The 26808-nt window shown below is 44.3% G+C and overlaps 1 protein-coding gene across 5 annotated transcripts in view; it reads left to right on the forward strand.

The window, feature by feature from the left end:
• Positions 1-26808, forward strand: part of Elapor1 (endosome-lysosome associated apoptosis and autophagy regulator 1) — an 83771-nt gene that overhangs the window by 44808 nt on the left and 12155 nt on the right. For 4 of the 5 annotated variants that reach the window (XM_027922069.2, XM_071618145.1, XM_027922068.2 and 1 more), the window contains exons 3-14: positions 2558-2750; positions 8830-8977; positions 9498-9578; positions 10106-10211; positions 10333-10482; positions 16447-16535; positions 20237-20414; positions 21113-21241; positions 21613-21703; positions 23675-23780; positions 23999-24136; positions 25659-25922. In XM_027922069.2, the coding sequence (XP_027777870.2) occupies positions 2558-2750; positions 8830-8977; positions 9498-9578; positions 10106-10211; positions 10333-10482; positions 16447-16535; positions 20237-20414; positions 21113-21241; positions 21613-21703; positions 23675-23780; positions 23999-24136; positions 25659-25922 (1673 nt within the window). Of the gene's footprint in view, positions 1-2557; positions 2751-8829; positions 8978-9497; positions 9579-10105; positions 10212-10332; positions 10483-16446; positions 16536-20236; positions 20415-21112; positions 21242-21612; positions 21704-23674; positions 23781-23998; positions 24137-25658; positions 25923-26808 lie in introns of those variants that run through there. The other variant, XM_071618147.1, reaches the window with a different exon arrangement.

Raw genomic sequence — 26808 nt, forward strand, 5'->3', positions numbered from 1 at the left:
CAACCTTCCTGTTTCAGGGCCTCCCTCCTGCTCAGCTGTAACCTTCTTGTCCCAAGCCTCCTGTATCCAAGCTAGGCTCCTCCTGATAGTGCAATTGCCTTAAGGAATCAGATCTGTCCCCTAGTTAGTCCCCGTCCTTAACGCTGTTGAAATTGGTACAGAACTGTTATTTCATGGATGCAAACTGGGCATCTGAATCTTTTATTATTATTTTTTAAATCAGTCCCAGCTCCTCGAGAGGCTGAGGTAGGAGGATCTCAAGTTCAAGACCAGCCTGGGAAACTTAGGTAGACCCTATACAAAATATAGAAAGGGGGCTGGGTTGTGGCTCAGTGGTAGAGCACTCGCCTAGTATATGTGAATAAAAATAAGTAATTAAAGGTATTGTGTCCATCTACAACTAAAAAAAAAAAGCTATTTAAAAAAATATAGAGAAAGGGCTGGAAATGTAGCTCAGTGGTAGAGTGTCCCTGGATTCAATTCCCAGAATCATAAATAAATAGATAGATAAATAGAATACCATCTGTGGACACAGCATGAGCAATTCCAGCCATGTGCCACCCAGATACTTGGTTTTTGTCAGCATTCATTTTCTTTTTGCCTGTGCATTTCTCTTCAATCTATACTCACCAGCCAAAATCGGGCATTTAGGGAACATTGATTGCTTTCATTCTTGAAAAGGAAGCCAGAGACAATAAATTTCTGCAGAGACAGACCTTAAAAATGCACTGGGCATCACTTCTGGGAAAAAGACTCTTCCTGACTGTGGATCTGACTATGTAATCAGGAAGGCAGTGGCTTGCCGCAACTCCTGGCCCTGCCTCTGTAGTGACAACTTCCCTACAATTGGTTGCTGTTTCTCCTCAACTGTTCTTTTAGGAATACCAAGGAAATAACAATAAAAATTAAGAAATTTTTAGAACTAAGGAATTATTCAAAGAGTTGGAAAGGAGACTTAAAAAGTCAATTTAGCTCATTGGCTGGTTCAGCAGGTAAACAACTTGTTAAATTTATGAAGGGATATTGCTGAGATCTGAGCAAAAGTGTGGTGTAATTAACAGAAACAAGTGAACCATCTTCAGTTAACTCAGGTTACCTCAGTGAGCTCCTACCATGTGTAAGCCCTACGACATTCCAGTGTTGTGTGAACCACAAAGATGAATAAGGCACTGTCCCTGCCTACAGGAGCTCACAGCAGACAGTCATTCATCCATTCATTGTTTGGGCAAACCTTCATGAAGCTCCTGCGATGTCTGTGCCAATACTGAGCCAGCCAACCCCCATCAGCCCAGAGCCCAGCGGCTGGCAGAAAAATGCAATGAGTTAATACAGTGTGAGGAAGAATGGGGATTATGGATGCTTAGTGATGAGGAACAGCTGGGACCACCATTGAAGCAAAAGTTTGGAGGTGGAATCAGCAATATGCTCAAGGTAGAGCCTGGGACCCAGGGTGGAGTGGAGAAAGGTCTGTAGTGAGAGATCAGGCTGGAACAATAGATTTTGGGGAAACTGGAGGAGAAGATTCTGAGTGCCAGGCTGAGAGCTTAATTCTGTAATCAGTGTAGGAAGAGTACCTGATTATTTTAAAAAAGAAAACAGGCAAGGCACAGTGGCACACACCTCTCATCTCAGCAATTCCTAAGGCTGAGACAGGAGGACCCCAAGTTTGAGGCCAGCCTCAGGAACTTAGTGAGACCCTGTCTCAAAATAAATAAAAAGGGCTGAGGATGTAGTTCAGTGGTCAAACACCCCTGGGTTCAATCCCCAGTACAAAAGAGAGAGAGAGAGAGAGAAAACAAAGTACAAAAACAACATTTTAGGAAGATACCCTTGACCCCAGAATAAGCAAAAATATGAAACAGGGGCCTAGTCATGAGGGAATTGCAATGACTGAGTTAACAGGTCTCAAGAATCTTAATTAACATGGGAGCAGGAGAACCAGAAAGGAAAAGACAGAGGACAGAGGCTGAAGGGGGAAATTCAAGGCTGAAGGACCATGTTTTACCATCAGGGGCCGGCATCCTCCTCCCTGAAGCATGCTCAGAATGGCTGAGGTGTCTCTCCAGAGGAATCAAGATTATCAGGAATGAGCCCAAAGTCCTGCAGCAAGTCAGAGCCTGCCCAACCCTAAATTTTTATTTTTATTTTTAAAATAACATCTTTATTGAGATACAATTCACACACCATAAAATTTATCCCTTACAGGGTAAATTTCAGTGGCTTTTAGAATACTTGTGACAACCATCCCCACCCTAATTTTGGAACATTTTAATCATGAAAAGAAAACTCATCTCATGGACAATCTCTCCTCAGGCCCCTTCTCCTTCCCCCACCCCCAAACAACCATAAGTCCATTTTCTGTCTCTATTACTTTGCCTCTTCTGGGTTGCATATAAATAGTATCACATAGTATGTGCCATGTCCCTAAATCTTAAGTGAGCCAAACTCCAGGATCCCAACCCTGCGCTGCTCCCTTTAGAATATCCTCAGCCCATCCACCCCTCCAGGGGCCACAGTGACCTCACCACCCCTCCTTTGCCCCTGCCCTGCTTTCCAGCCTTCTCTTGCAATGCCGGGGAGTTTCTGGATATGAAGGACCAGTCCTGCAAGCCGTGCGCTGAGGGCCGCTACTCCCTTGGCACGGGCATCCGGTTCGACGAGTGGGATGAGCTGCCCCATGGCTTTGCCAGCCTCTCAGCCAACATGGAGATGGATGAGAGCAGCGCAGAGTCCACTGAGAACTGCACTTTGTGAGTTTGCACACACCCCATGCCCTTTGGTGAAGAGGCTGCTGGGCACCCTCGGCCCAGCAGGGAGGAAGGAGGTGAGAAGAAAGCCAGGCTGCCAGGGGGAAGGCAGCAGTAGGTCCCCACAGGACTGTTGGAGGTGACTGCCACCTCAGTCTACTCTTAAGCTTACCTGTGACTGGCAGGCATTTGTGACAATGAGAAACATGAAGAAATAAAGGGGATAGTAAGGGGACAGGGTCAAATGGTCCAGTCTATTTAAAACAAAAACCTAATCAGATTTCCACTATGGAAGTTTGGATCAGCCAGTAAACTTCCTTGACTTGACTGGAACACAATGTGCAGCATATTGGATACCTTCCTGGCTTTTATGCTAACTTCTAAAACTGGTTCTGCCTAATCTGAGTTAATGAATTTGGGGGGAATAGAGTAGGACTAGAGCTTTGGTTCATGGTGGCTGAGACTTCCAAACCACTGGAGAGACCCCAATGACCAGAAAATTTTCTAACTCAGATGACGCTATTGACCAGTAGTTGAAGAGTCAGCTCAGGATACTTGGACAGCTAGATTTTTATTTCATATGGGCCTTTAATGTTCCAGACACTGTGCTGGATGCTTCACATACATTATTTTCTATAATCCTCACAGGTACCCCATGAAAATAGGTATTATGGTTCCCATTACAGAGATGAGAAACTGGAGGCTCAATGAGGTTAAGTGATCCACCTGTGTTATCTAGCTCACAACTGGCAAAACTGGAACTCAAGCCCATTCCCAAATTGTTGACTACCCCGTCCTGCCAACTCCAAGTAATATTTATGATGTGCAAGTGGGTACTAGGGAGTAAAAGGAGCAGGTGTTGCAAAGATGCAAAAAGCAATCATACGTTGTTTTTTAAAAAATATTGACAAGGACAGCTGCATGTGGTGGTACATGTGTGTAATCCCAGAGACTTGGGAGGCTGAAGCAAGAGGATTGCAAGTTCAGGGCCAGGCTAGGCAATTTAGTGAGGCCCTGCTTCAAAATAAAAAAAAAAAATAAAAAGGGATGTAGCTCAGAGATAAAGTGCCCCCCGGGTTCAATTCCCAGTACCAAAATAATTAAATAAATAAATAATAAATAAAATTTTAATAATATATTGACAATAAATGTGGGAGGAAAGAAAAGGGAAGTTTCTTGTACCCAGGAAATGAATAAAAGGGACTGAAGAACTGTGTTGCAGTTAAGTTTCTAAAACTGGGAGCAATGCTTCCCATGCCTGTATTTAAATATCCCAGAAGAAATAAGCCACAGGGTGGACATTCAAAAATCCAATTTTGGTTATTTTAGAGTTCAGTTTTATGTGTTAAAATTATAAGCATGATAATAAGAGCCAGAGCCAGAGAGGATACAAGCCAGAAAAAGAGAGAGAACGTGTGGGATTAAGAAGACCAATGCCTATCTGAATCCCAAGACTGAATGTCATTTGATCCTGGACAAGTACAAACCTGGCTCAGTCAGTTCCTACCCATGCAAAGGAAGCGTTTCTCCTCTCTCTGGGGACTGCGCTGAGAATCCAGAAATCATTACCTCCTAGCAAGGCAGAATGTGGGCCGGTCAATACCAACTTGTGGTTGCAGGGTTCAGAGCCAGGATCTTAAGGCATCCCACAACATCCCTGGAAGGGAGGGAAAGGTTGTTTCTCCTCTGGATAAATGGAGAGGAAATGGCCACCTGGAGAGGTTTTGAAAGGCAACAATTGAGCTGGTAGCAAAAACCCTAGTGGCTGTCCTGTTCAACCTGAATCCGGTCCCCTTGCCTCCAGCCTAACCCAAGCCAACATCACCTCCTGCCCCACTGCCTCCTCCATCCTAACCCAAGGCAGCGTCACCTCCTGCCCCACTGCCTCCTCCATCCTAGCCCAAGCCAGCGTCACCTCCTGCCCCACTGCCTCCTCCATCCTAACCCAAGCCAGCGTCACCTCCTGCCCCACTGCCTCCAGCCTAACCCAAGCCAGAGTTAGTCACCTCCTGCCTGCTCTGCCTCAACACCTCACAGCTAGTCTCCTGCTTCCACTCCTTGCCTTCTCCAGGCCACATCCATCCAGCAGCCAGATTGATTTTAACACACAAATCTAACTACAGCATTTTCCTGCTCAAAACCCTGGTGCCTCTGTAACCATTGCTCTTGGGGCGCTGTCCATCTGGCTTCTGCCCTCTGCCTTCTGCCTTCTGCCCATTTCCCCAGCCTCTCTCAAGTACTCTCTCTCTCTCTTTTGCAAACTGGCAGCCTGGCTCCTCCCCTCCTCTGGGCCTTTGAACAGCTTCTCCACCTCCTGTCCCTTAGCTGACTCCTCCTTACCCCTCATGTCTCTGCCTAAAACTCACTTTCCTCAAAGAACCAATCCCTTCATATTACATATTCTTGCATCACCTTGTAATTCTTATGACATCTAGCACAGTATGATTAGTTAAGTTTCTCTCCTCAACTTGGAAGAGAATATAAGTTTCAAGTGGGAGAGGATGTGGTCTGCTTGGTTGTTGCTGTGTCTCTTCAGCATCTAACCCTGTCTGGCACAAAGTGGACCCAAAATAAATCATTGGGAACAAAAGAGACCAACTGAACAGGGTCTCCGTGGCAGGCCTGAGATTTGTGGGGAGGCTACAGGGTTCCTGGGTAGATGTCTCCTGGCTGCAATGCTGGGAACAGCCTGACATCAGCAGCCAGGAAGGCAAGAGGGAGCAGGAGTTAGGGGGAGTAATAAAAAGGGTGTTATATGTGGTTAAGAAGGAGACAGAAGACCAAATACTGAGGGAAAGATAGATGTAGACATTAAAAAGATAGCTGGGGTTGTAGCTCAGTGGTAGAGCACTGACCTCACGCACGTGAGGTCCTGGGTTCGATCCTCAGCACCACATAAACATAAATAAATAAAAATAAAGATATGTGTCCATCTACAACTAAAAAAATATTTTTAAAAAAGGTAAACAAATTGGGCATGCTAGTGCATACCTATTATCCCAGCTACTCAGGAGGCTGAGGCAGGAAAATTACAAGTTCAAAGTCAGTCTCAGTAACTTAGAGAGACCCTGTCTCAAAACGAAAAATATAAAGAGCTGAGATGTAGCTCAGCACCCCTGGGTTCAATCCCCAGTACCAAAAACAAACAAACAAACAAACAAAACCCCATAAACATTAAAAATGAAAAACATGTGCAGATGGCAGCTAAATGACCTAAGGCAAGTTTCCTGATCACCTCTGCCCTCAGTTTTCTCTTCCTAAAAACTATGATAAAAATAGTACTCTTCTTAAAGAATATGGTAAGAATGAAATGATACATGTAAAAGAATTTAGAGCAATGCCTCTGGCTCTAGAAATCAATCAAAACATGTTGTTATTATTGAATGTGAGATATCTTCACCAGGGACCACTCAGACAAAAATCAGAATTGTGATGCATTTTGCAAATGTAACCCACTTATGGCATCCTTTTAATTATTCATTAAACCTCAGGAGTTATTTATAGCTGATGTTGTGGAATACATTAAATGTCTCTTTCAACAAGGAGAATCAATGCCATTTGGTTAGCTGGGGCATTTTGAATGAGCTCAGTTTCTGTTTCTGTTTTGAGAGTAATACTGATCACGGAAGAGCCTGATATGCCCTGTTATTATGGCAGACACAAGGGAACCCTGTGGATTAGTTTAAGTTTCCTTTAACTGGCCATTATTAAGCAGTTGGAGACTTGGGCTGGTCTCAGACAAAGCAGTGAAACAGTGGGATTGTCTTTGATCACCCTTCCCTCATATCCTCTGTTTAATCCCCCCTAGTCCTCCCTAGGTGCCAGGCCCAGCGCTTGATGCTGGGGATACATTAGTGCACAGGTAAGTTTGGTCACTGCCCTCAGAGAATCTACAGGCCAACTAGGAAGACAGACAATTGAAGAGGAATTAAAGTATGAGCAGAAGAGGAAATGTGGATTGCAAATAAACTTCAGAAAAGATGCTCAACTTCATTAGTAATCAAGGAAGTAAGAGATAAAGCCCAGTTAGGCGCTCATTTCCTACGACATCATATTGGCAACAATTTTAGTCTGACAGGTCCAAATTGGAGAGGATGTGAAGCAGCAGGGACTCTTTTACACTTCTGGTGGGTGTAAATTGATCAACCATTTTGGAGAACAATGTGGCAGTAGCTGGGAAAGTTGGAGGCTCTACCCTCAAGCATCCCACTCAGACATGTGTCTAAGGACAAAGAAAAAAGAATGTTCATAGTAGAGTGTGCACAAGAACAAAAGATTGGAAACAATCTAAATGTCCATTAGCCAGTAATAAATATGGTAAGGAAATAAATAAATATGGTAGAATCATATAAGGGATTATTGTATGGTAATGAAAATGAAAAGAAGGGCCAGGAGCATAGCTCAGTGGTAGAATGCATGCTAGGGAAGGCTGGGGTTGTGGCTCAGTGGTAGAGCACTTGCCCTATTACATGTCAGGCACTGGGTTTAATCCTCAGCACCACATTAAATAAATGAATTAAATTAAGTTATTATAAAAATTGTTTTTTAAAAGAATGCATGCTTAGGATGTACAAGGTCCCGAGATCAATTTCCAACACACACACACACACACACACACACACACACACACACAAAGTGGGGGAGAGTTTCACTTTAAAACTCTCCCCTCAAAAAGTACATTTCAGAGCATAGAGGTATGATGCTATTTATGTGAAGTTTAAAACCAAGCCAAATACTATCATATGATATATCGTGTAGAGACACATATAAAGAACTCCATGGGATGTTAAGTACCACATTCAGGAGAGTGGTCCCTTGGCAGTGGGGAAGGGATATGTTAGAGGAAAAGGGATGAGACTGGCCAGGGGTGCCCGGAGGCTTCTGCTGTGTGTATTACTTAAGCAAGGTGCTGAACTTGTGTGCTTATTATACCTTTATATAGGCCTTAAATAGTTGATAATATATTATAGATAACTGAAGTGGAATGGGATTATGGCTATGGAGAAGGGAAATAGAAAATTAAGACACGTGTAGCAGAAACAGAATCAAGAAAGACTTCTTAGACTAAGTGGCATTTATTCTAAATCAGCAGGAGAAATTAAGTAGAGGGAGGGAGGGAGGAAGGAGGGAGGAGGAAGTTCGTTTCAGGAAGAGGGCAAGAGAAAATTTGGCAAAGGAATTGAGAGAAATTCTGTGAGCTGAAATATAAGGAGTGGGGCAGGAATGTACACCCTGTCCTAAGGGCAACGAGGAGTCAGTCAGAGGGGAGTGTTTGAGCAATGGTGTGGTCATATTCTCATTTTAGGGAATGTCTCCTGCCATGGTGTGGAGAGGGATTGGAGAGGCAGGACAGGATGTGGATGAGTTTGGAGGCTGGCTCAGAGAGGGTATGGTGGGAAGCAGGAGGGTTAAGACAGATTTAGGAGACAAAAACAGACCTGACAAGACTAATTTTCTCCAGGGTTCTCTGCCTTCCCCTTCCAATAAAAACCATTCACATGTAGCATCTTAAAGTGGATGTTTCCAGAACAACAGCTGGACTAGACTGGATGAACTTCTGGGTTCCGAAGACTATACGCGTCTACTGACTTACCTTGACAGATTCAGGGTTAGGCCAACCTGGGTTTGAATCCCAGCCTTCCCACTTGATGGCTTTGTGATATTGGGCAAAATACTCACCAAGCCTCAGTTTCCCCATTTGATAAATGGGAAAAAACAGCTCTTCCTCTTATTGACAAAAAGAAATCATGACTATAGAGCATGTCGTTCCCAGACCTGGGTGATAGTAAGCAACTAATAAACGTTTCCCATCCCTCACCTCACCTGCCATCCACCTTTGCATAGTACTGCATACTGTGCAGTCTCACCTGTCTGTCTTCCTCTTGGTTGTACTCCAGGCTCCTCGATCTACCTCAGAGTTCCTTTTATCACTCTCCAATGAGCATTTTCAGATCTAAGCTTTGGCTTGTGAAGCACAAGTCTGGAATTCCCCAGAGACCCAGCAGAATGTGATACCTGTACATGGCCAGAAGTCTGGTGGGTTGTGCTTCTGCCAGTGAACTTGATTCCTGTTCCCTCTCAGGTCCAAGTGGGTTCCACGGGGTGATTACATCGCCTCCAACACCGACGAGTGCACAGCCACACTGATGTACGCTGTCAACCTGAAGCAGTCCGGCACTGTTAACTTTGAGTACTACTACCCAGACTCCAGCATCATCTTTGAGTTTTTTGTAAGCCCCTGGCCAAGAGTGGGGGTGGGGTGGTGAGGGTGAGGGGATGGGGGGAGGTGCTGGGAGGGAGGGAGGTAAAGCCTCTGAGGCTCAGAGTCATTTGCAGGAATCAGTCACAAGTGTTGTCATGCTTGGGAAATCACAATTATTTCCCCTCTGGAGAGGACTGTGGGCAAATGAGTGGAGGCCTCAGGAGGCAAGGAGAAAAGGCAAAAGTCAAAGGACTCTGAGGGGAAAGAATGGAATCTGTGAATTTCCTAGGTGCTTCGCCCTGCCCAGACATGAAAACAGCATACAAATGGCTGAGCTGCAAATTATTTTTCTGGTGTAATGTTCTGATGTTCTCTTTGTGTAGCTAGACCCCACCCCACTTCAAGGCTCATGTCCCTAACTCAGTCCTAAAGAAAACTGGCAACTTTTCTTCCATCAGAAAGGGCCCTCTGAAGGGCTCTGCAGCACGGGGCAAGGCCCTTTATTCCTTAGAAAGCTGAACTCTGACCCCAAACTCCTGCTGCTTCAGGTCCAGAATGACCAGTGCCAGCCCAATGCAGATGACTCCAGGTGGATGAAAACCACGGAGAAAGGATGGGAATCCCACAGCGTGAGTACCTCATCAGCCTTCTCCTGGAGAGCCCAGAGGAGGGAGCAAGGCCTTTCCTAAAGGAGGACTTCCCCCACACTGAGCCTCCACTCTTGTGTCCCTGGAGGGAGTGGTCTGATGAGGATGCCTGGTTGCTTTCCTCTTGAGTGGTGGAATATGCATGTGGGCTGGCTTGTTGCTTCTATGGCTTCACCTCAAGGACCAGCAGCTTTCCAGCTTTGATACTGAAGAACCAGAGAAGAATGAAGGGATGTCAGTCACCCTCCCACCAAGACCCTTGGGTCCCTTTATTGGCCTTGCCATAGGTGATGCTCATGGCATATGCAATGCAAGGAACAGTGGGAGAGGGCACAAGAGGTTGTAAGGGGAGGCTTACGAAAGGGGAGCTGAGCCAAGCTGAGAAGAGGTGCAAAGCTGGGGGAGGACAGGGTCAGAACAGGCACTGCCTATCAGGTGAGAGGCTAAACCAGCAAGTTGGCAATGCTTGTCTCTGCGATGAACTAAGGCCTCCTTTTGGTCATTTTTAGGTCGAGCTAAATCGGGGTAATAATGTCCTCTATTGGAGAACCACAGCCTTCTCAGTGTGGTCCAAAGTTTCCAAGCCCGTGCTTGTGAGAAATATTGCCATAACAGGTACTGAGACCAGGGTTGGAAATGGGTCTGTTGCTGACTTCCTGGGGGGGTGGGAGTCGGTCTCCAGGATCTCAGTGCCCAGGCTCAATTCTTGCTTTTCTGTTCCATCCTTCCTCCCTAGGGGTAGCCTACACTTCAGAATGCTTCCCCTGCAAACCTGGCACATATGCAGCTAAGCAGGGCTCCTCTTTCTGCAAACTTTGCCCAGCCAATTCTTACTCAAATAAAGGAGAAACCTCTTGCCACCCATGTGATCCTGACAAATACTCAGGTAACGTTTCTGAGGGTGGGAAGAATTGGGATGGGGATACCCACAAACACACAGGGAGAAGAGCCATCCTTCTGGCCAAGCGGAAGATGATAATTCTTAAGCCCTTCCTTTCTGGAACCTGGATGATTCTTGACAATCCATATCTCCTCCAACTGCACCATAGGGAAAGATATTGCAATCCTTTCTTTGTAAGCAGTAAAATCTCTTTTATTTAATGAAGATTATATAAGATTATGATTATAAACCATCAGAATTGGAGATGTAGCTCAGTGGAAGGGTGTTTACCTAACATGTGTGAGGCCCTGGGTTCAATTCCCAGCACAACACCCCCCAAAAAAATTATAATTATGAACTACAGATACAGTAGATAAAAGGGGCATATAAATTTATGTCTTTTAATGTCTAACAATTATCATCAAAGTTAATTTATAGGAACCATGAGGCTATATTGATGAGCATAAACTTTAAGTTGTATTTTACTTTTAGATGACTAATAAGAATTGTATATATTTATGAGATATAATGTGATAGTACATGCATGCTTTATGGATCAAATCAGGCTAAGAGCACAACCACTTTAATAACAAGGTCTAAAGATGGAAGTTAAGGATATTTTGTCAAACTAAATCTCCGTTGAATTCAAAACAGACTTTTTTTTTTCTTTGAGTTGGGATGTTGCTATTGTTGTCCAGGCTGGCCTTGAACTCTTGGGCTCAAGTGATCTTCTTGCTTAGCCTCCTGAGTAGCTGGGACTATAAGTGTGCACTACCATATTGATTTTTATCCAAATTAGGCACTTTGGAGAAATGCAGTCCTTGGAACACAGTTTGGAAACCACTGGTCTAAGGGATATTGAGGGACAGCTGGAAGCAGCCTATTTTTACAGTTACTGGATAGCTTCCTAAAACACCCAATATAAGAAACAGGGCCTGGTCATTTGAGGTGCCAGGGAGCATCAAAGCACTGATGGGCAGTGCCACCAGAGGGCTCTCTGCCCAGGCAGCCAATGATGGTATTGGAGGTCCAATCTGCAAGGCAGGTCCTGAAACAAGAAGGGAGAGAGAAAGAATCCCCTTTTTGCCCCTGAAAATATTCATCACAATTCTTTTCCCTTTCTTACGCAAAACTATGTGCAAACCCAGCACAAGGCCCTCTCTTGAGCAGACCCCTATATTCCTACAGAGAAATACCCACACTTGGCACAGGCATTATGGTGTGTTTGCTTGGCCAAGACTAGCCACTGACCTTGTGAATTACTTCTTTCTATACTACTCCTAAAACAATAGTCCTATTTATTGACACAGGTCTTGCCAAATAAGTGTAGTTTTCAGTGAGAACAGGAAAGTTTAGATCTTGGGGGAAGTTTTTAACTCTAAGTCTAAATTCCTGTTTTTCCACTTGAATTTCTTATTCCTCTTCATTGCTCTGCATCTATCAATGGTGGCCTTTGTTAGTATGTCTCCGGTTCCTTTTTAAGCTCAGCAATTGTGCAAGGGTTTGAATGGCAAGGTGGTTTTAGAAAACCTGCCCAGAAGTGTTTTAATAAACTCTACATAAACTGATTTTTATAGAGAGCTATTATGAAAGTGTTAAGTTTGGAACCTGAATTCTTGGAGTCTATTCTTCTGCCACCAGTTTTTCAATCTGCACCTTTGACTGGGAAGTAAGTTTTTACTCTGAAGAATGTGGTCACATTCTGGTCACCTCACCAGCTTGTGGTGCAAAGAGAGTCACATTTCTTTGAGACCCAACTCTTCCAAAGGGTCAGTGAAAGGCTGGGAAAAATGCAGAGAGTCTGATAAGAGCCTGTGATGGAACATTCATGAAGAGCTTGACAGAAGACTCATCCGAATACAAGTGCATTCTGAGTGCCTGCAAGGACTGGCTTGGTGCTACAGTTGGAGATGGTGTCTGCCCTCCAACCTGTCAAAAAGCAGAAACATGGTTATAAAACATCTAAGTATAGTAACTTTTGATAGTGCAGTAGGGGTTGGGATAGGAATGCTGGGTTTAGTGTGCAGGGGAGGCAGAAAAGGAGGGGTGTTTAGGTCTCTCTGAGAAAGAGAGGCTGCACTGGCTAAGATCTTGAAAGATGAATTGGTGATACAATGGGAGCAGGATATTTGGAATAGGAAGAGTGTAAGCCAGGGCCACAGGCTTGGGGAACAAACCAGCATGGCTGGTGACTGAGTAGAGGGAAGCAGCATTCAAGGCTAAGAGGCAGGTGAGAGACAAATTAAGAAAAATTGGGGCTAGGGATGTGGCTCAATAATTAAGCACGCCTGGGCTCAATTCCTGGTGCAAAAAATAAAATAAAATTAGGATTTGCTAAAAAAAGTTGTTTTTAAAAAGTCTATCTGAGAGGGTTGGGGATGTAGATCAATTGGTAGAGTGCTTCCCTTGCATGCACAAGGCCCTGGGTTCAATCCCCAGCACCACCAAAAAAAAAAAAAAAAAAGTTTACTTGAATGTAGAATAGTGATTACTAGAGATTGAGAAGAGTGAGGCAGAGGGATTGGGGATGTGGCAGAGAGATTGGGGAAGGTTGAATAACAGGTATTAAAACACACTTAGATAGGAGGAATGAGGTCTACCCTACAGCAGGGTGAGATAACTATAGTTCCCAATAACCTATTATGTATTTTGTGAAGAATGTAGATGAGAGGTTCTCAGATGTTCCAAAAACAAAGAAATGATAAGGAGATGGAAGTGCTGATTATCCTGATTTGATGAATACACATGGTATATGTATTAAAATATCGCACTGTGCTCTATAGTAGTGCAATTAGTCCATGGTAGTCAATTAAAAAAAAAATAGGATTTGATCCTATCAGCAGTGGAGACTATTAAAGGACTTTAAGCCAGGGGTGGGGGGGCTTGACCTGACCCATGCTTTTGAAAGACCACTCAGGCTGCCATGTGGAGGAGGAAGAGAATGGCTGGAGGCAGAGGCCACCATTGGGAGCTTCTGCAGCAGCTGCAGTTGCTGGTATCCAGAACATAAACTAAGGTGGAGCTTACAGGGCTGAAGACTGGAGAACTCACAGGAGAGATGTTAAGGGCAAAAGTTTGACTTGAAGCATCTTTCTCATCTAAACCTAAGAGTTGACCATTAGGATTAATTCCTCTGTGCCATGTTTAATGTCAGCAATCCATTTCCTAATAAGAATGTGGAGCTGATGAGTATGGACTCCAGAGCTAAGTGGCTAGGTTCAACCCCTGCTCCACCCCTTACTGTCTATGACAGCTTGGGCATAATACTTGTCTGTGTCCCAGTTGATCTTACCCTTGATCTTAACCAAAAAGGCCAAGAAGTGATTGTGCCTCAATTTCTTTTTCTCTAAAATGGGAACAAAAATAATTATATCTACCTCATAGAGTTATTATGGGGATTGATTAATGCAGATAAAGCATTTAGAAAGGGGCGTGGAATGTAGTAAGCACTGATTTTTATTAATTCCTTTTCATTAAGGCTTATTTGGATATTCCACTTTTAATATGAAAATACTCTTAGTATAGGTTACAATAGTAAGTCATATGTATAGAACTTTACAATTGACACATTATCTAATTTATTATTCAGGGCATAGTGAGGGAGTAAAGAAAAGTTCAGAGAGGTTAAGGGGGTTGCCAAGTCTGAGCTGGTACCCAAGCAGGGCCTTGTGTCATCAGGTCCTTGAATTCTTAGTTTTTCCTTTGATAAAATGGGTCCAAGTGAGAGCATCGTACTTGTGGAGATGGGGAGAAGATACTGAAAGGAGGAAGGATATTGAGAAGAGCTGGGGCCCTCTGAGATAAACTTTGTCTTCTTATAGTTTTGCCCAGGGCCAACTTTACCCAAATCACATTGCTCCCTTAGCCAAAAAGCATCTAGGCTGATCTTTTAAACTTGATGAGTGTACTCCTTAAACACCTTGAATGAAACCTGAGCTGGCAAAGTGAGGCTTATCTCAGCATTTGGGTTAATAATTTATGAAAACCATTTTAACAGTGGCTAGTGTGTAAACAGCTGGACCATTTTTGTTAAAGCCCAGAGTTAAGGCGTCAGGTTAAGCAAATATTTGACAAGCAGAGCAGGGTCTTTGTGCAGAATGCATTTTCTAACACACACCTTGTACTTTGCTAGACCCAATACACAAGATCCTGGGAACTGGCACGTTTTCAGCGTCTCCCCTCAAACCTCTTCTGGCAGTCCCTGGATCCCTTATGCTAAATTGGGCCTCTTGCTTGTTAACCAAATAAATGAGCTGAGAAGACTCCAGCTGTCTCCACCAGTGGTTCCCTTCTGCCCCACCCCCCCACCCCACCCCCAATAAGACAGGGACTGAAGAGACCAGGAAATGCGCAGTTGAGGAAACTTCCCAGTGCAGGGCAACCAGTCTGCAATTAGGAGGGTCTCTGATCTAGGAAGTCATTTGGCAAAAAGAAGGGATCAGTGGAGAAATAAGCCCTTATCTGAAAGGGAGGGAAAGAGATTTTTTAATCCTTATTAAATCTCCTGTGACAGTTTCCAAATAAAAAATAATTTGCAAACATGCAGGTAATAATCGTTACTGCCATCTAATGAGTACCTACTTCCAAAGTGCCAGGCACATGCTGGCTCCAGCAAGGAAGACAGTGTTCTTCAGATGAGAGGGCTGAGACTCAGAGAGATGAAGTAACTTGCCTAAAGTCACACAGCTACTAAATAATGAAACAGGATCCAAATCTAGATCTTTCTAACTTAAAATCTCATTCCACTATACCATGCCACCTATCAAGAGTGTAAAGAGTGAAAGAAATGACACCATCATTAAGTGTTCACCTGCAGGGGACATAATATTCATATTAGAAGTAGTGGTAACAGCTAGGAGTATTATAATATATACTTTTTAAAAAATATTTATTTTTTTAGTTGCAGATGAACACAATACCTTTATTTTATTTATTTTTATGTGATGGTGAGGATCGAACCCAGTGCCTCACACATGCTAGGCAAATGTTCTACTACTGAGCCACAACCCCAGCTCCTATAATGTGTACTTTATAAAGCAGTGGTTTCTATTCTAGAGAAAGCAAATTCGCTGGAAAAAAATTTAATTTTCATTTGCATGAATTATGCATATTTTTCTGGATAGAAAAAGCTGTTCTTTTTTCTCATATTTCAAAAAAAACGTTTTTTAAGTTCAAAAGAGGTGAAATAGATTGCTTTAAGTAAAGAAAGATTCATAAAATAGTTGTTCATTTCCAGGGGTTCACAGGGCTGGAGCAGAACTAACAAGACAGAAAATGTACAGAATAGGGTAAAGCTGGTAGCTTTTCTCACTGGGTGGGGGTCAAGATTAAGGATAGTACTAGGATGCCTGGGTTGAGGAAAGTGGAAGGAACCTTCTGTTTTAAGTAGAATCCAAGGAAATTGCAACCTTGTTTTTGAAGGACAGTTGCACTGAGAGGGGAGATTTCAAAGGTGAAAGGCCTTCATGTTAGGCAAATGTTAAGAGAATATTCAGGGGAAGATTTTAAATAGAAGTCTAAAAGGACTGCCCTAAGCTTTACCACGTTTTACTTCAATCCTTCAGGAGTAGAAAAACAACACCGACAGTCGGGACACTAAGGCACCTGGATTGTAGCGGGTTTCAGGGAACTTGGGCCGGTGGTGGTTAACCTGCAGGATGCCATTTCCAGCTACTTCCCTCCTTGCTGGCCTGTGACCCAGTCACTTGACCCACTGCCCCACAGTGTGGGGCCAGAGGCTTCTCATAACACCCAGGAGAAGTGCAAAGGGTATCCAAGCAGGGCTTGGGAAATTGGAAACAATGCTATTGAGGCAAAGGGAAGGGTGGGCGTGCAGGATTTTCAACTTTGCACAACGTCTGTGTGGTAACATATCCCAGGGGCTTGAGAGTTGCAGGGTCATGAACAAGTGGTGGAAGGGCTTTGCTTTCTTATGCAACTTCAAATATTTTTCTTATTTCGGCAAATTAGAAAAAGGATCCTCTTCCTGCAAGGTACGCCCGGCCTGCACAGACAAAGATTATTTCTACACACACACCGCCTGTGATGCCAATGGAGAGGTGGGTTGCACAGCCTTGGAGCCCCTTAGCCCCAGGTAGACCACCTGCTGCTCCCTAGGCTTTATCAGTGTTTGAAGTTCCCATGGTCAGTGAAGCTGGTACCAGCTGAAACTCTGCAGACCTGTGCAGTGACCCCAGGGACAATCAGGGGGCAAAGCAAGACGGCTTTATTCACTTTCAGGCCAGAAACTGTTTTCGCTTCATTCATTTCACGGTTTATTCCCATATGCTCTGTTTCACAAACCATTTCATTTCCTTTTGCTTGGTTTCTCCCATTTGCTTCACCCCTCTGGGCATGCCTGCCTGTCAATGCCCGCTTACTTCCTCATGGATCGTGTCAGGCTGACTCCCCAGCGCTGCTCTTGTAGGTTGGCACTGGGAATTGGTTCTCACTCCCAGACTTGCTGAAGAATGGTTTGACTGGTTCCGTCTCTGTTGTTTCTCTTTCTCCCAGGCCTTCTGTCTCGAAAAATTCCTTTGTGCTCTGGTTGGCACTGAATCAACAAACACTTGTTGCATGCTAACTGATGTGCAGGTGGGGAATCACAGAGGACTGAGAACGGACTCCTGCTCTCACAGAACTCATAGTCTTGTGTGGGAGGCTGAAGAGAGGAAAAAGAGAGCCTAGACAAAGGCACTGGGGGAGCCCAGAAGTGGGGCAACCAGGCCTGAAGGGCCAGATAAGCCACCCTCATGGAGGAGGCTGTTTGTTCATTTCAATAGCCAACAAATATTTATTGAGCAGCTACTGTGTGCTGGGACATTGTGCTAGGCATTAGGTACAACAAAACCAAGGCAATATCTGTCTCTTATAGGGCTTAATTCCTGTTGAAGAAGGAGACAACTGGTAGACTACAATGGGTATATAATACATCAAATGGGAATAAGTGGTAGAAAGAAATAAAACTGAATTAGGAGACAGAGAATGAGAGGGTTGAGATGCTATTTCAGAAGAGGTAAGGATGGCCTAGGAGTGACTGAGCAGAGCTGAATGAGATGAGGGAGGACCCTTGGAGCTTTGCAGGCAGAGGGCGCAGTCTGTGTGGAGAAGGCTGCTTGTGCTTGGTGAATCTGAGGACCAGCATCAGTGAGGAGGGATGGACTGGAAGATGAAACTGGGTCTATCTTAGACTAGACATTCTAGATAAACTGTCTGTATCCCTAAGCCAGAGCCCCTTAAGGAGACAGAATTAGGAGTCAGGAATTCTGCAGGCAGCACGAAGCATAATGCTTAGCTATTAGAATGCATCAATGTTTGCTGGCTGAAAGACAACTCTCTCTGCTAATTAAGCATGAAATAGTCTGGTCCTTAACTGAGACTGTTTTCCTGCAGTCATCTCTTGCCACAAACCCTCCTCTCCATATTTGGAACACTATTCCCTTCCCCAGAAGCCAAAAGAGAATGTCAGTCTTTGTCAGTTGAACTCTGTTCTGCTATGTCTGGTGTTCTGCATGGCTGTATAAAAACCACTTTCATATTCTTGGTACCAGCCTGGCACAGTGGTACATACCTATAATCTTAGCAGCTTGGAAGGCTGAGGCAGGAGGATCATAAGTTCAAAGCCGGTCTCAGCAACTTAGCAAGACCCTAAGCTTTAGTGAGACCCTGCTTCTAAATAAAATATAAAAAAGGCTGGGGATGTGGCTCAGTGGTAAGCACCCCTGGGTTCAATTCCTAATCCTCCCACCCAATAAAGGACATTTTCTTAGTATCAATTGATTCACTTATAAAATGAGCACAATTAATCCTGATCCTCTTCTCCCCACTAGGCGTAACAAGTGACTATGTGGCTGTCCTTTTTTTCCTCCTGCTCCATGCTTGCCTCTCCTGGGCTCAGACCAAGGCCTTCCACATCTATAGCACACTGTGCTGCCTGGAGCCTGGTGTCTACCCTTGCCTGACCACCACTGGACCTCTAGGTGCTGGGGTCAGGCCAAAGTCTGCGCTCCTGTCGCATAGCACAGCCCAAGCGTGGCATCAAGGGATTGCAGAGGCATGAGCTTTAAGGAGTGCACATGAATATAGTGCACATCAACACAACACATGAATATTCATTCACCAGAGCGCCTTACAGAAGTCTCCTGCATGCCTCACACCCACATTGATTCTGCTCTGTCTGGTGATTTTAGTTTGTCCTCTAAATTATATTTTAAAATCCAGGGACATACCTCAAGCTGGTGCCTATGATTGCCCTGGAGATTTTTTGCTGTGCTTCAGTGGTTTCTCAGGGACCAGGATGGCCAATCCCTTTGGGCCACTAAATGTGCTGCTCCAAGAGATAACCCAAGTCAGTTCTCCTGCCCAAACCCACTTCTCCCTGAAACTCACAGGAGAAGTGTGGGGAAGGGTAAGGTTAAGACACAGCCTGGGGTTCAAGCTGCTCTTCACAGGGAGGAGGCCTGAGCTGAGCCCAGGAAAGAAGGAGGAGTCCCAGGGGTCTGCACCAATGAAGACACCGGAAGCTCCTCCCTAAGACCTTGTATTTTTTTATTTTTTGGTACTGGGGATTGAACCCAGGGCTTAGTGCACGCTAAGCAAGCACTCTACGCTGAGCTACACCCACAGCCCAAGACTTTGTCCCTTCTTATCTTGAACAAAAGGGACAGAGGCCTTATTTGCCCACCTTTTCACAGAGATGGTCATTTTCATCATCCCCCAGTACCATCCATCAGGGCACTATTTTGTCTGACTCTATCTGAGGGCCATGGGAAGAATGGAGCTGCCCACTCCCCCCTAACTCACCAGAAGTCTCCTGCACCCAATGCTTCTATGAAAAGACAAGGGATGGCCTTAGTGGGTGGCAGAACACGGCTTCTCGGTCCACTGACCTGTTGGCTGGCTGTTCCTTTTGCTTTGACAACCCATCAACACAATGTCCATCCTTCCCTCCTGGATTGTTATGTCATCACTACCCTTGCTAGACAGTAAGCTTGTGGAGGCCAGGAGTCATGTTTCATGCATCATGGAGACACCAGGTCTGGCACATACATAGATGTCTCAGACTTTCTACAGGTGTTTACTGAATAAGTGAAAGAGCAAAGGTGGCCAGTGGTGCATGTGCGTATTCTCAGCGACGTGGGAGGCTGAAGCAGGAGGAGGCCAGCCTTGGCACCACAGTGAGATCCTATCTCAAAATAAAAACTAAAAAGGGACAGGGTTGTAGCTCAGTGGCAGAGCACCCCGGGGTTCTATCCGCTATTGCACACACACACACACACACACACACACAAAAGCAAAGAATGTACCACTTGGAAAACAAATTGGGACATCTCAACCACCCCCTTTTTACCTAGACCTTATGTAAGTCCCTGTACTCCATGTGCCTTTGTGTTCTGGGATTTTTACCAGCTGTTTTTCCTGTGGCTAGGGTAGTAGTGAGATTCTGCAGTGGAATCAGAGTTTTTTAAAAAGACAACTGGTCCCCCATTCCTTCTGTCACAAAATCCTCATTAGACGCAACCCACTTCATCCAGTCAACATTCTTCTAGCAGTTATTGAACACAAACCTGCGTCAGGCTTGGAGCTAGGTGCTTAGGATAAATCGGTGACCCAACCAACTTTCCCCATCCTGGTGGAACATTAGTTCTCACCCAGAATCCCACCCTCTCACCCTCACCCCCACTCCTGCATCCTCAAGTTAAAGTCCTAAACACCTGCTAAATCTCACACATGCTGAACCATTCTTAATCCATCTCTGCAGACACAGCTCATGTACAAATGGGCCAAGCCGAAAATCTGTGGCGAGGACTTGGAGGGAGCGGTAAAACTCCCTGCATCTGGTGTGAAGACCCGCTGCCCACCCTGCAATCCAGGCTTCTTCAAAACCAACAACAGCACCTGCGAGCCCTGTCCTTATGGCTCCTACTCCAACGGCTCTGGTAACCTCTTTACTGCCCTGTGTCCTATCCATTCTTATGTCCTCTGTGTGGGTGCGCTGCGTGGATGCTCAGAGTAGCCGAACGCAGACTCTGCTCTTCCAAGAGAGGGAGTGAGGAATAGGTTGCCTCTGCAGACTACGTTCAGAAAAAGAGAGGTCAGGGCTGGCCCTGTCTGTAGGTCAGAGTCAGAATTAACATTGTATCTGTGAATCTGACTCACGCCTGCAGGGACCCAATTCTCATGACAGAAGCTTCCAGCATGTGGCAGAGATGCTAACTAGAAGGCTTGGTGCGCTGAGATGAACTTATATGCCACAGTGAAAAAAAGGAATTGTGGGGATTTGTGTATCAATTGTGAATGTATTTCGAAGTAGTAATGTGACAGTAATGTATGTGAACTATCTGCATCAGACTGAAAGGTGCATATGCATTTTTGTGCATATGAGTTTTTTTGAAATGAAAATTTTGGTGCACAAGGAAGATGGCTGGGATGTTGGAGGTATCAGAGTGAAGGGTCAGCATTTACATCTGAAGCTTGTTAAAGGTGTTGTCAATATGTGGTTGAGTCAGTTTGAATTAACTTTGTGCAACAGCACTTAGCAGCTGCCCTTGTCCGGCTGCCACTTGTCTGTGTGGCAGCAGCTCAGGCAGGGTGGCTGCAGTCTTCTGATGAGTGATGGATCTTGTGGCTCCCCCAGATTGTGTCCACTGCCCAGCTGGGACTGAACCTGCTGTGGGATTTGAATACAAATGGTGGAACACGCTGCCCGCAAACATGGAAACAACTGTTCTCAGTGGGATCAACTTTGAGTACAAGGGCCTGACAGGTAATTAACTCTCTCCTCACTATGAGCTGTCACTTCCTGCTCTCCCACAGGGTTTTTTCTAAGTTCATATTTCATCATAATAGTGAGGTCTGAGAAAAATAAGCCAATCAGGACAAGTATTCCCTTCAAAGTTCCACTCCTTGTGGGCATATATTCCATCCAAACTTAGGTTTCAGAGGCAGAAACAGCATGTACATATCCCAAAGATCTTGATGTGAGGGCTTCAGAGTCTTTACCAAAGTATCTGTATAAGCACTTTGGTTCTGGATGCCTCAAAGGACAGTGCCATTTTTCCCTTCCCCTGTCACCTGGTGCATATTTGCCCTGCACCTGAGAGCGCAGGGCGTTAACTCTCTCCTCTCATTTTCCAGGCTGGGAGGTAGCTGGTGATCACATATATACAGCTGTTGGCGCTTCAGACAATGACTTCATGATTCTCACTCTGGTTGTGCCAGGATTTAGGTGAGGACCACAAAGCCAAGAGGAAGCACCAGCCAACATGGCCACATCCGGAACCACATTCCTCAGAATGTTGTAGCTGAGAGGGCTTCTGAAGTTGAACTTCATTTCATCTTAGACATCAGTCCAGGACAGAGGGGGCAGATGCCAACACAATTTCTTAGTTACCACCTATGCTGACTTATCTACTACTCTCTCATCTCACCTGGCTTCTCCCACCGATTGGCCACATGCTACTTGAAAATTTCTCCTCCTCACATCAGAGAGGACTTTAAAAGTCTTTTTTTTTTTTTAATGGGGCCAGAAGTTCTCATATACAATTCATCTTTATTTGGGGCAAGAAGATTGAGAGGGATTTTTTTCTTGTTGTTGTATTACCCTACATCCCAAAAGGAATTAGGACAATGAGCAATGTGTTTGCCATTAAGGAACAGAACCAAAAGCTCGGCAGTGTGGTATGGTAGAAAGAGCACTGAACTGGAAGATAGGGCACTTGAACCCTTGAACTGTGTCAGTTGGTAGCTTTGTGAACTTGGGAAAGTCACTTTGCCTCTCCAGGCTTTAGGCTTCTGGTCTATAACATAGGCCTGTGATGCAGGACTCACTCAGGCTGCATTGATTCTTCCAGTCCATTAGTCAACACAACTGTGTAGAAGGAGCTGGGAACCAGAGTTGCTTAGAATCCAGGCCAATGGCTGAAGCCTAAAGAAAAGTCATAAATGGGTTTTCAAAGCCAAAGTGAACTCTTCTGCCCATGAGTGCTTCAAAGTTGAGGTGGAATCATTGAATGGACCCCCTATTGCCAATTTGACTTCTCCATCCCTCCTTGGAAGCCTCTGCTTTCCATTCCTGGGATGAAGTTAAGCCAATGGCAATTGCTCAAAGGGTATTAGTTTCACTTCTTTTAACCCACAGTATCCAGATATATCTTGTGTTTGTAAGATGAGCAAACTTAAAGCTTGGTGGGATAACATTCTAAAAAGTATTTTCCAATTTGAAACTCCAATTATAATGTGTTAATAAACTTTGTTACTATAACAAAATACCTGACATAATAAACTTCAAAAAAAGGAAGGATCTATTTTGGCTCACAATGTCAGAGGTTCTAGTCTATGAATCAGTTGGTCCTGTTGTTTTGGATTTGTGAAAAGGCAGCATATCATGTTGGGGATTGTGTGGTGGAGCAACCTGCTCACCTCATGGTGGCTGTGAAGAAAAAAGAAAGAGAAAAGGGGGCTAGGATCCCAATATCCCTATCAAGGGCATGTCCCCAGTGATATAACTCCTTCCCACTAGACCCTACCTCTTAAAGGGTCCACCGTCTCCCAGTAGCACCATGGGGAAGGAACCTAGCCTTTGGAGATGTGTATCATAGTATCATAGTAGGTGCTTCCTCACCTTCAACCCCAGACCACTTGAGCATGGCTCTTGCTTTCCCCAAAGAAGAACGAGCTTGAGAACTTTACTGAAGAGCTCAAATTCTGCTCCTCTAAGTCAGGCAAAGCTGAGTAAATGTAGACAGCTTACACCTTATGATAGTGGCACTTCTCAAACTTTAACATGCTTTCAAACCATCTGGGAATCCTGTTAACATGCTGATTCTGATTAAGTGGGCCCAGGGAGGGGCCTGATGAGGTTCTGTTATTGAGTCTAATGAACTCTCTGAGCTGGTGATGCTCCTGGTCTACAGATCACCTCTGCATTTCATAAGGCGCATCCGCATTTGTTATGCCTTTGGAAGTCACTACAATGATGAGAGGTAGATAAGAAAGATATTATCACTCCACTTTACAGTGGAGGAAATGACAATTTGGCTAAGTCAAGGTCACAAAGCTTGGGTGGCAAAACAGTTCAAGCTCTTTCCAACACACTCAGAAACTAATCCTGTCCCTTGGTTGATCCCTTGCTGCTTCCTGAGCCTTCAATAAGTACTGCCTGGCCTCTGGAACTGACCTTTGATTTCTGCCCCCACAGATCTCCACAGTCGGTAATGGCAGACACAGAGAATAAAGAGGTGGCCAGGATCACATTTATCTTTGAGACCATCTGTTCCGTGAACTGTGAGCTCTACTTTATGGTGGTACGTTTTCCTTTCTGTGGGGCTTCCAGGGCAGGGTTGACCCCCATCTGTCCCAGTTAACATAATGGACATGTGCTCAGAGTGATCCCACAAGAGGAAGGGCCCAGAATGACCATCAGGGTTTGACCAACTGTGATTGGCTCTGGGGTGGCAGTGGTAGGAGCACCCTCTTCTGCTCTAGCCAGCACGTCCTCCTCACTTTTATGTCCTGGGCTCAGGGCATGAATTCTAGAACCAACACTCCTGTGGAAACGTGGAAAGGCTCCAAAGGCAAACAGTCCTACACCTACACCATCGAGGAGAATGCCACCATGAGCTTCACCTGGGCCTTCCAGAGGACCACTCTCCATGAGACTGTGAGTCCCACCCCTTCCACCTACCCCTGCATCCCAGAAGAGACCTCTGAACCCAGGGGGATTCCTGGCATGTGCTCCATATGAATCTGAGGTTCAGAATCCAAGGCTGATGGCCTAGTGCAGGCCTCTGAGGATCGCGTGGCCTATGTAAATGATTTTTCAGAGAAAATGACCAGTGAGCACCTTCAATCACCTATCTGTCCTCCAGCCCCTGCCCAGGGTAGAGCCAGGATGGTGTTTTTAATAATAACAACTTTGGTTTATTTTCTTAATTAAAAGTAATATAGTGGGGCTGGATTGTAGCTCAGTGGTAGAGTGCTTGCCTCACACACATAAGGCCCTGGGTTCGTTCCTCAGCACCACATAAAAATAAACAAATCAAAATAAAGATATTGTGTCCATTTATAACTAAAAATTTTTTTAAAGTAATACAGTAATGCAGAAAACTTAGAAAATAGAAATCAGCATGAAGAAGAAATAAGATCAATCAAAATCCTACTACTCAGAGATAACTCAGTTAACATCTAAAATATCTCCTATAATCTTTTTTTCAGATTTAAATTTTTTATTTCTATCATCTAAAGTTTTCAAATTACCAAAGAAAACTTTAATTTTCTAAGTCAAGAAAGTCTGCTAATAGGGGCCGGGGCTGTGGCTCAGTTAGCATGCGTGAGGCACTGGATTTGATCTCTGGCACTACATATAATAAACAAATAAAATAAAGGTATTGTGTCCATCTACAACTACAAAAATATTTTTAGAAAATAAGAAGAAAGTCTGCTAATATATTTTAAAAGCATTTTCAACCATGCTTTGTTTATCAGAAAACCATATTTCCAATGTTGCCTGATTAGTAAACATATTAATAGAATACTTTTTTATACCAAAGCTTTTTACTTAGAAACACATTCAGATGTAATTTCCATTGCTTTTACAAAACCAAATTAGGTTCTTCTTTTTTTTTTTTTTTTTTTTTTTTGGCACTAGGGATTGAACTCAGGGGCACTCAACTGGTGAGCCACATCCCCAGCCCTATTTTGTATTTTCATTAGAGACAGGGTCTCACTTAATTGCTTAGCATCTCGCCTTTACTGAGGCTGGCTTTGAACTCACCATCCTCCTGCCTCAGCCTCCTGAGCTGCTGGGATTATAGGCGTGTGCCACCATGCCTGGCTTGAGTTTTTTAATTGGTTCTTTTTAGATATACATGACAGTAGATTGCTATATAGTATTTATTTCTCTACAACATTTTTTATAAAGAACAGCCATTTTCATATAACAATATCTATTGTGTATTTCCCCAATGGTATTCAGTATTCTTTCACATAACTTAAAATGGGTCAGTCTTGTTTTAAAATGACACAAAATTATTAAGCACCACAACCAAGTGAATGAAAAGAACAGATTGCTTCTAAGAGTTTTCCCAAGCATTATAGGATAAGACATCAAGAAATACTTGGCTATCCATTGTTGCTACTGTCTTCATCCTTCACCCTTTCCCCTCTTATTTCCTTGTCTCCAGGGCAGAAAGTATACCAATGACGTTGCCAAGATCTACTCCATCAATATCACCAATGTCATGGATGGGGTGGCCTCCTACTGCCGCCCCTGTGCCCTAGAAGCCTCTGACATAGGCTCCTCCTGCACCTCTTGTCCTGCTGGTTACTATATTGACCGAGATTCTGGAACCTGCCATTCCTGCCCCACAAACACAATCCTGAAAGTCCACCAGCCTTATGGTGCCCAGGCCTGCATGTCCTGTGGTCCAGGGACCAAGAGCAATCAGGTGCATGCAGTCCTCCATGCATTCTAATCTTGGGCCTCTGGTTAGATGACCTCAGAGGGTGCTGGGTCCTGGATGGGGTTCTAGTGGGTCTAATACCCAAGTGCTCCTCTTAACACATTCCCAGGTTGGAGTCCTGGTTGTGGCTGTAGGTGATAAGTTCTTGGTAGTAGGGCTGATTTCCCTCAGTCATGGACAAGTTTTGTCTTCAGTTGATGGGTAAAGAAGATGGGTGACTATCTCATTCAGAAAGTTATTTCATATGTGCAGAGACCAGAAGGGAGAGCAATAGTAGGGCCTGGAGCCTAGTCCAATCTAGCCTGTTTTCATGGGAGGTTGTCCCCTCTCTCCTGGGAAGGTAACCCAACCTTTCCTGGGACAAATAGTTAATTGGCTTTATTAACTCCTATCCCAGTGGCTTCTCAGCTTTACAAGTGTAAAGATTCCTCTCAAACATATCAAAACAGTGCTATTGCCTATATGTACTTTCTGCATCCAAGAAAGTAATACAACTAAAAGTTCTTAGATAATCATTAATGCTTTTAAATGAATTTTTGTATTTTACTAATCACAACCTCACAGACATACATCCATAAGATGTTATTTATCTGTTCTGTAAACATCACTTGATTTAGTTGCAAAGTAAGTACAAAGAGTCTAAGGGCCCTCGTGACATCTTTTTGTACCCAGGACTTTTATCATAACTTTCTTTCCTTGGAGTTTCCTCTGTGGCTGTGAGAGGGAATGACAGTGTGTAAGGCCGTGACTGAATGGAAGCAAGGAATGGGAAGTAATTCCCTCTTCTGAGTTTAATTTCCTACAGAGGAATAGGAAGCAGGGTTCAGTGAGTTTTAAATGTATAGGAGGGTGTTATGTATCAGGGGAAGAA

The sequence above is a fragment of the Marmota flaviventris genome, chromosome 10, assembly GCF_047511675.1.
Source record: "Marmota flaviventris isolate mMarFla1 chromosome 10, mMarFla1.hap1, whole genome shotgun sequence".
Taxonomy (NCBI): Eukaryota; Metazoa; Chordata; class Mammalia; order Rodentia; family Sciuridae; genus Marmota; species Marmota flaviventris.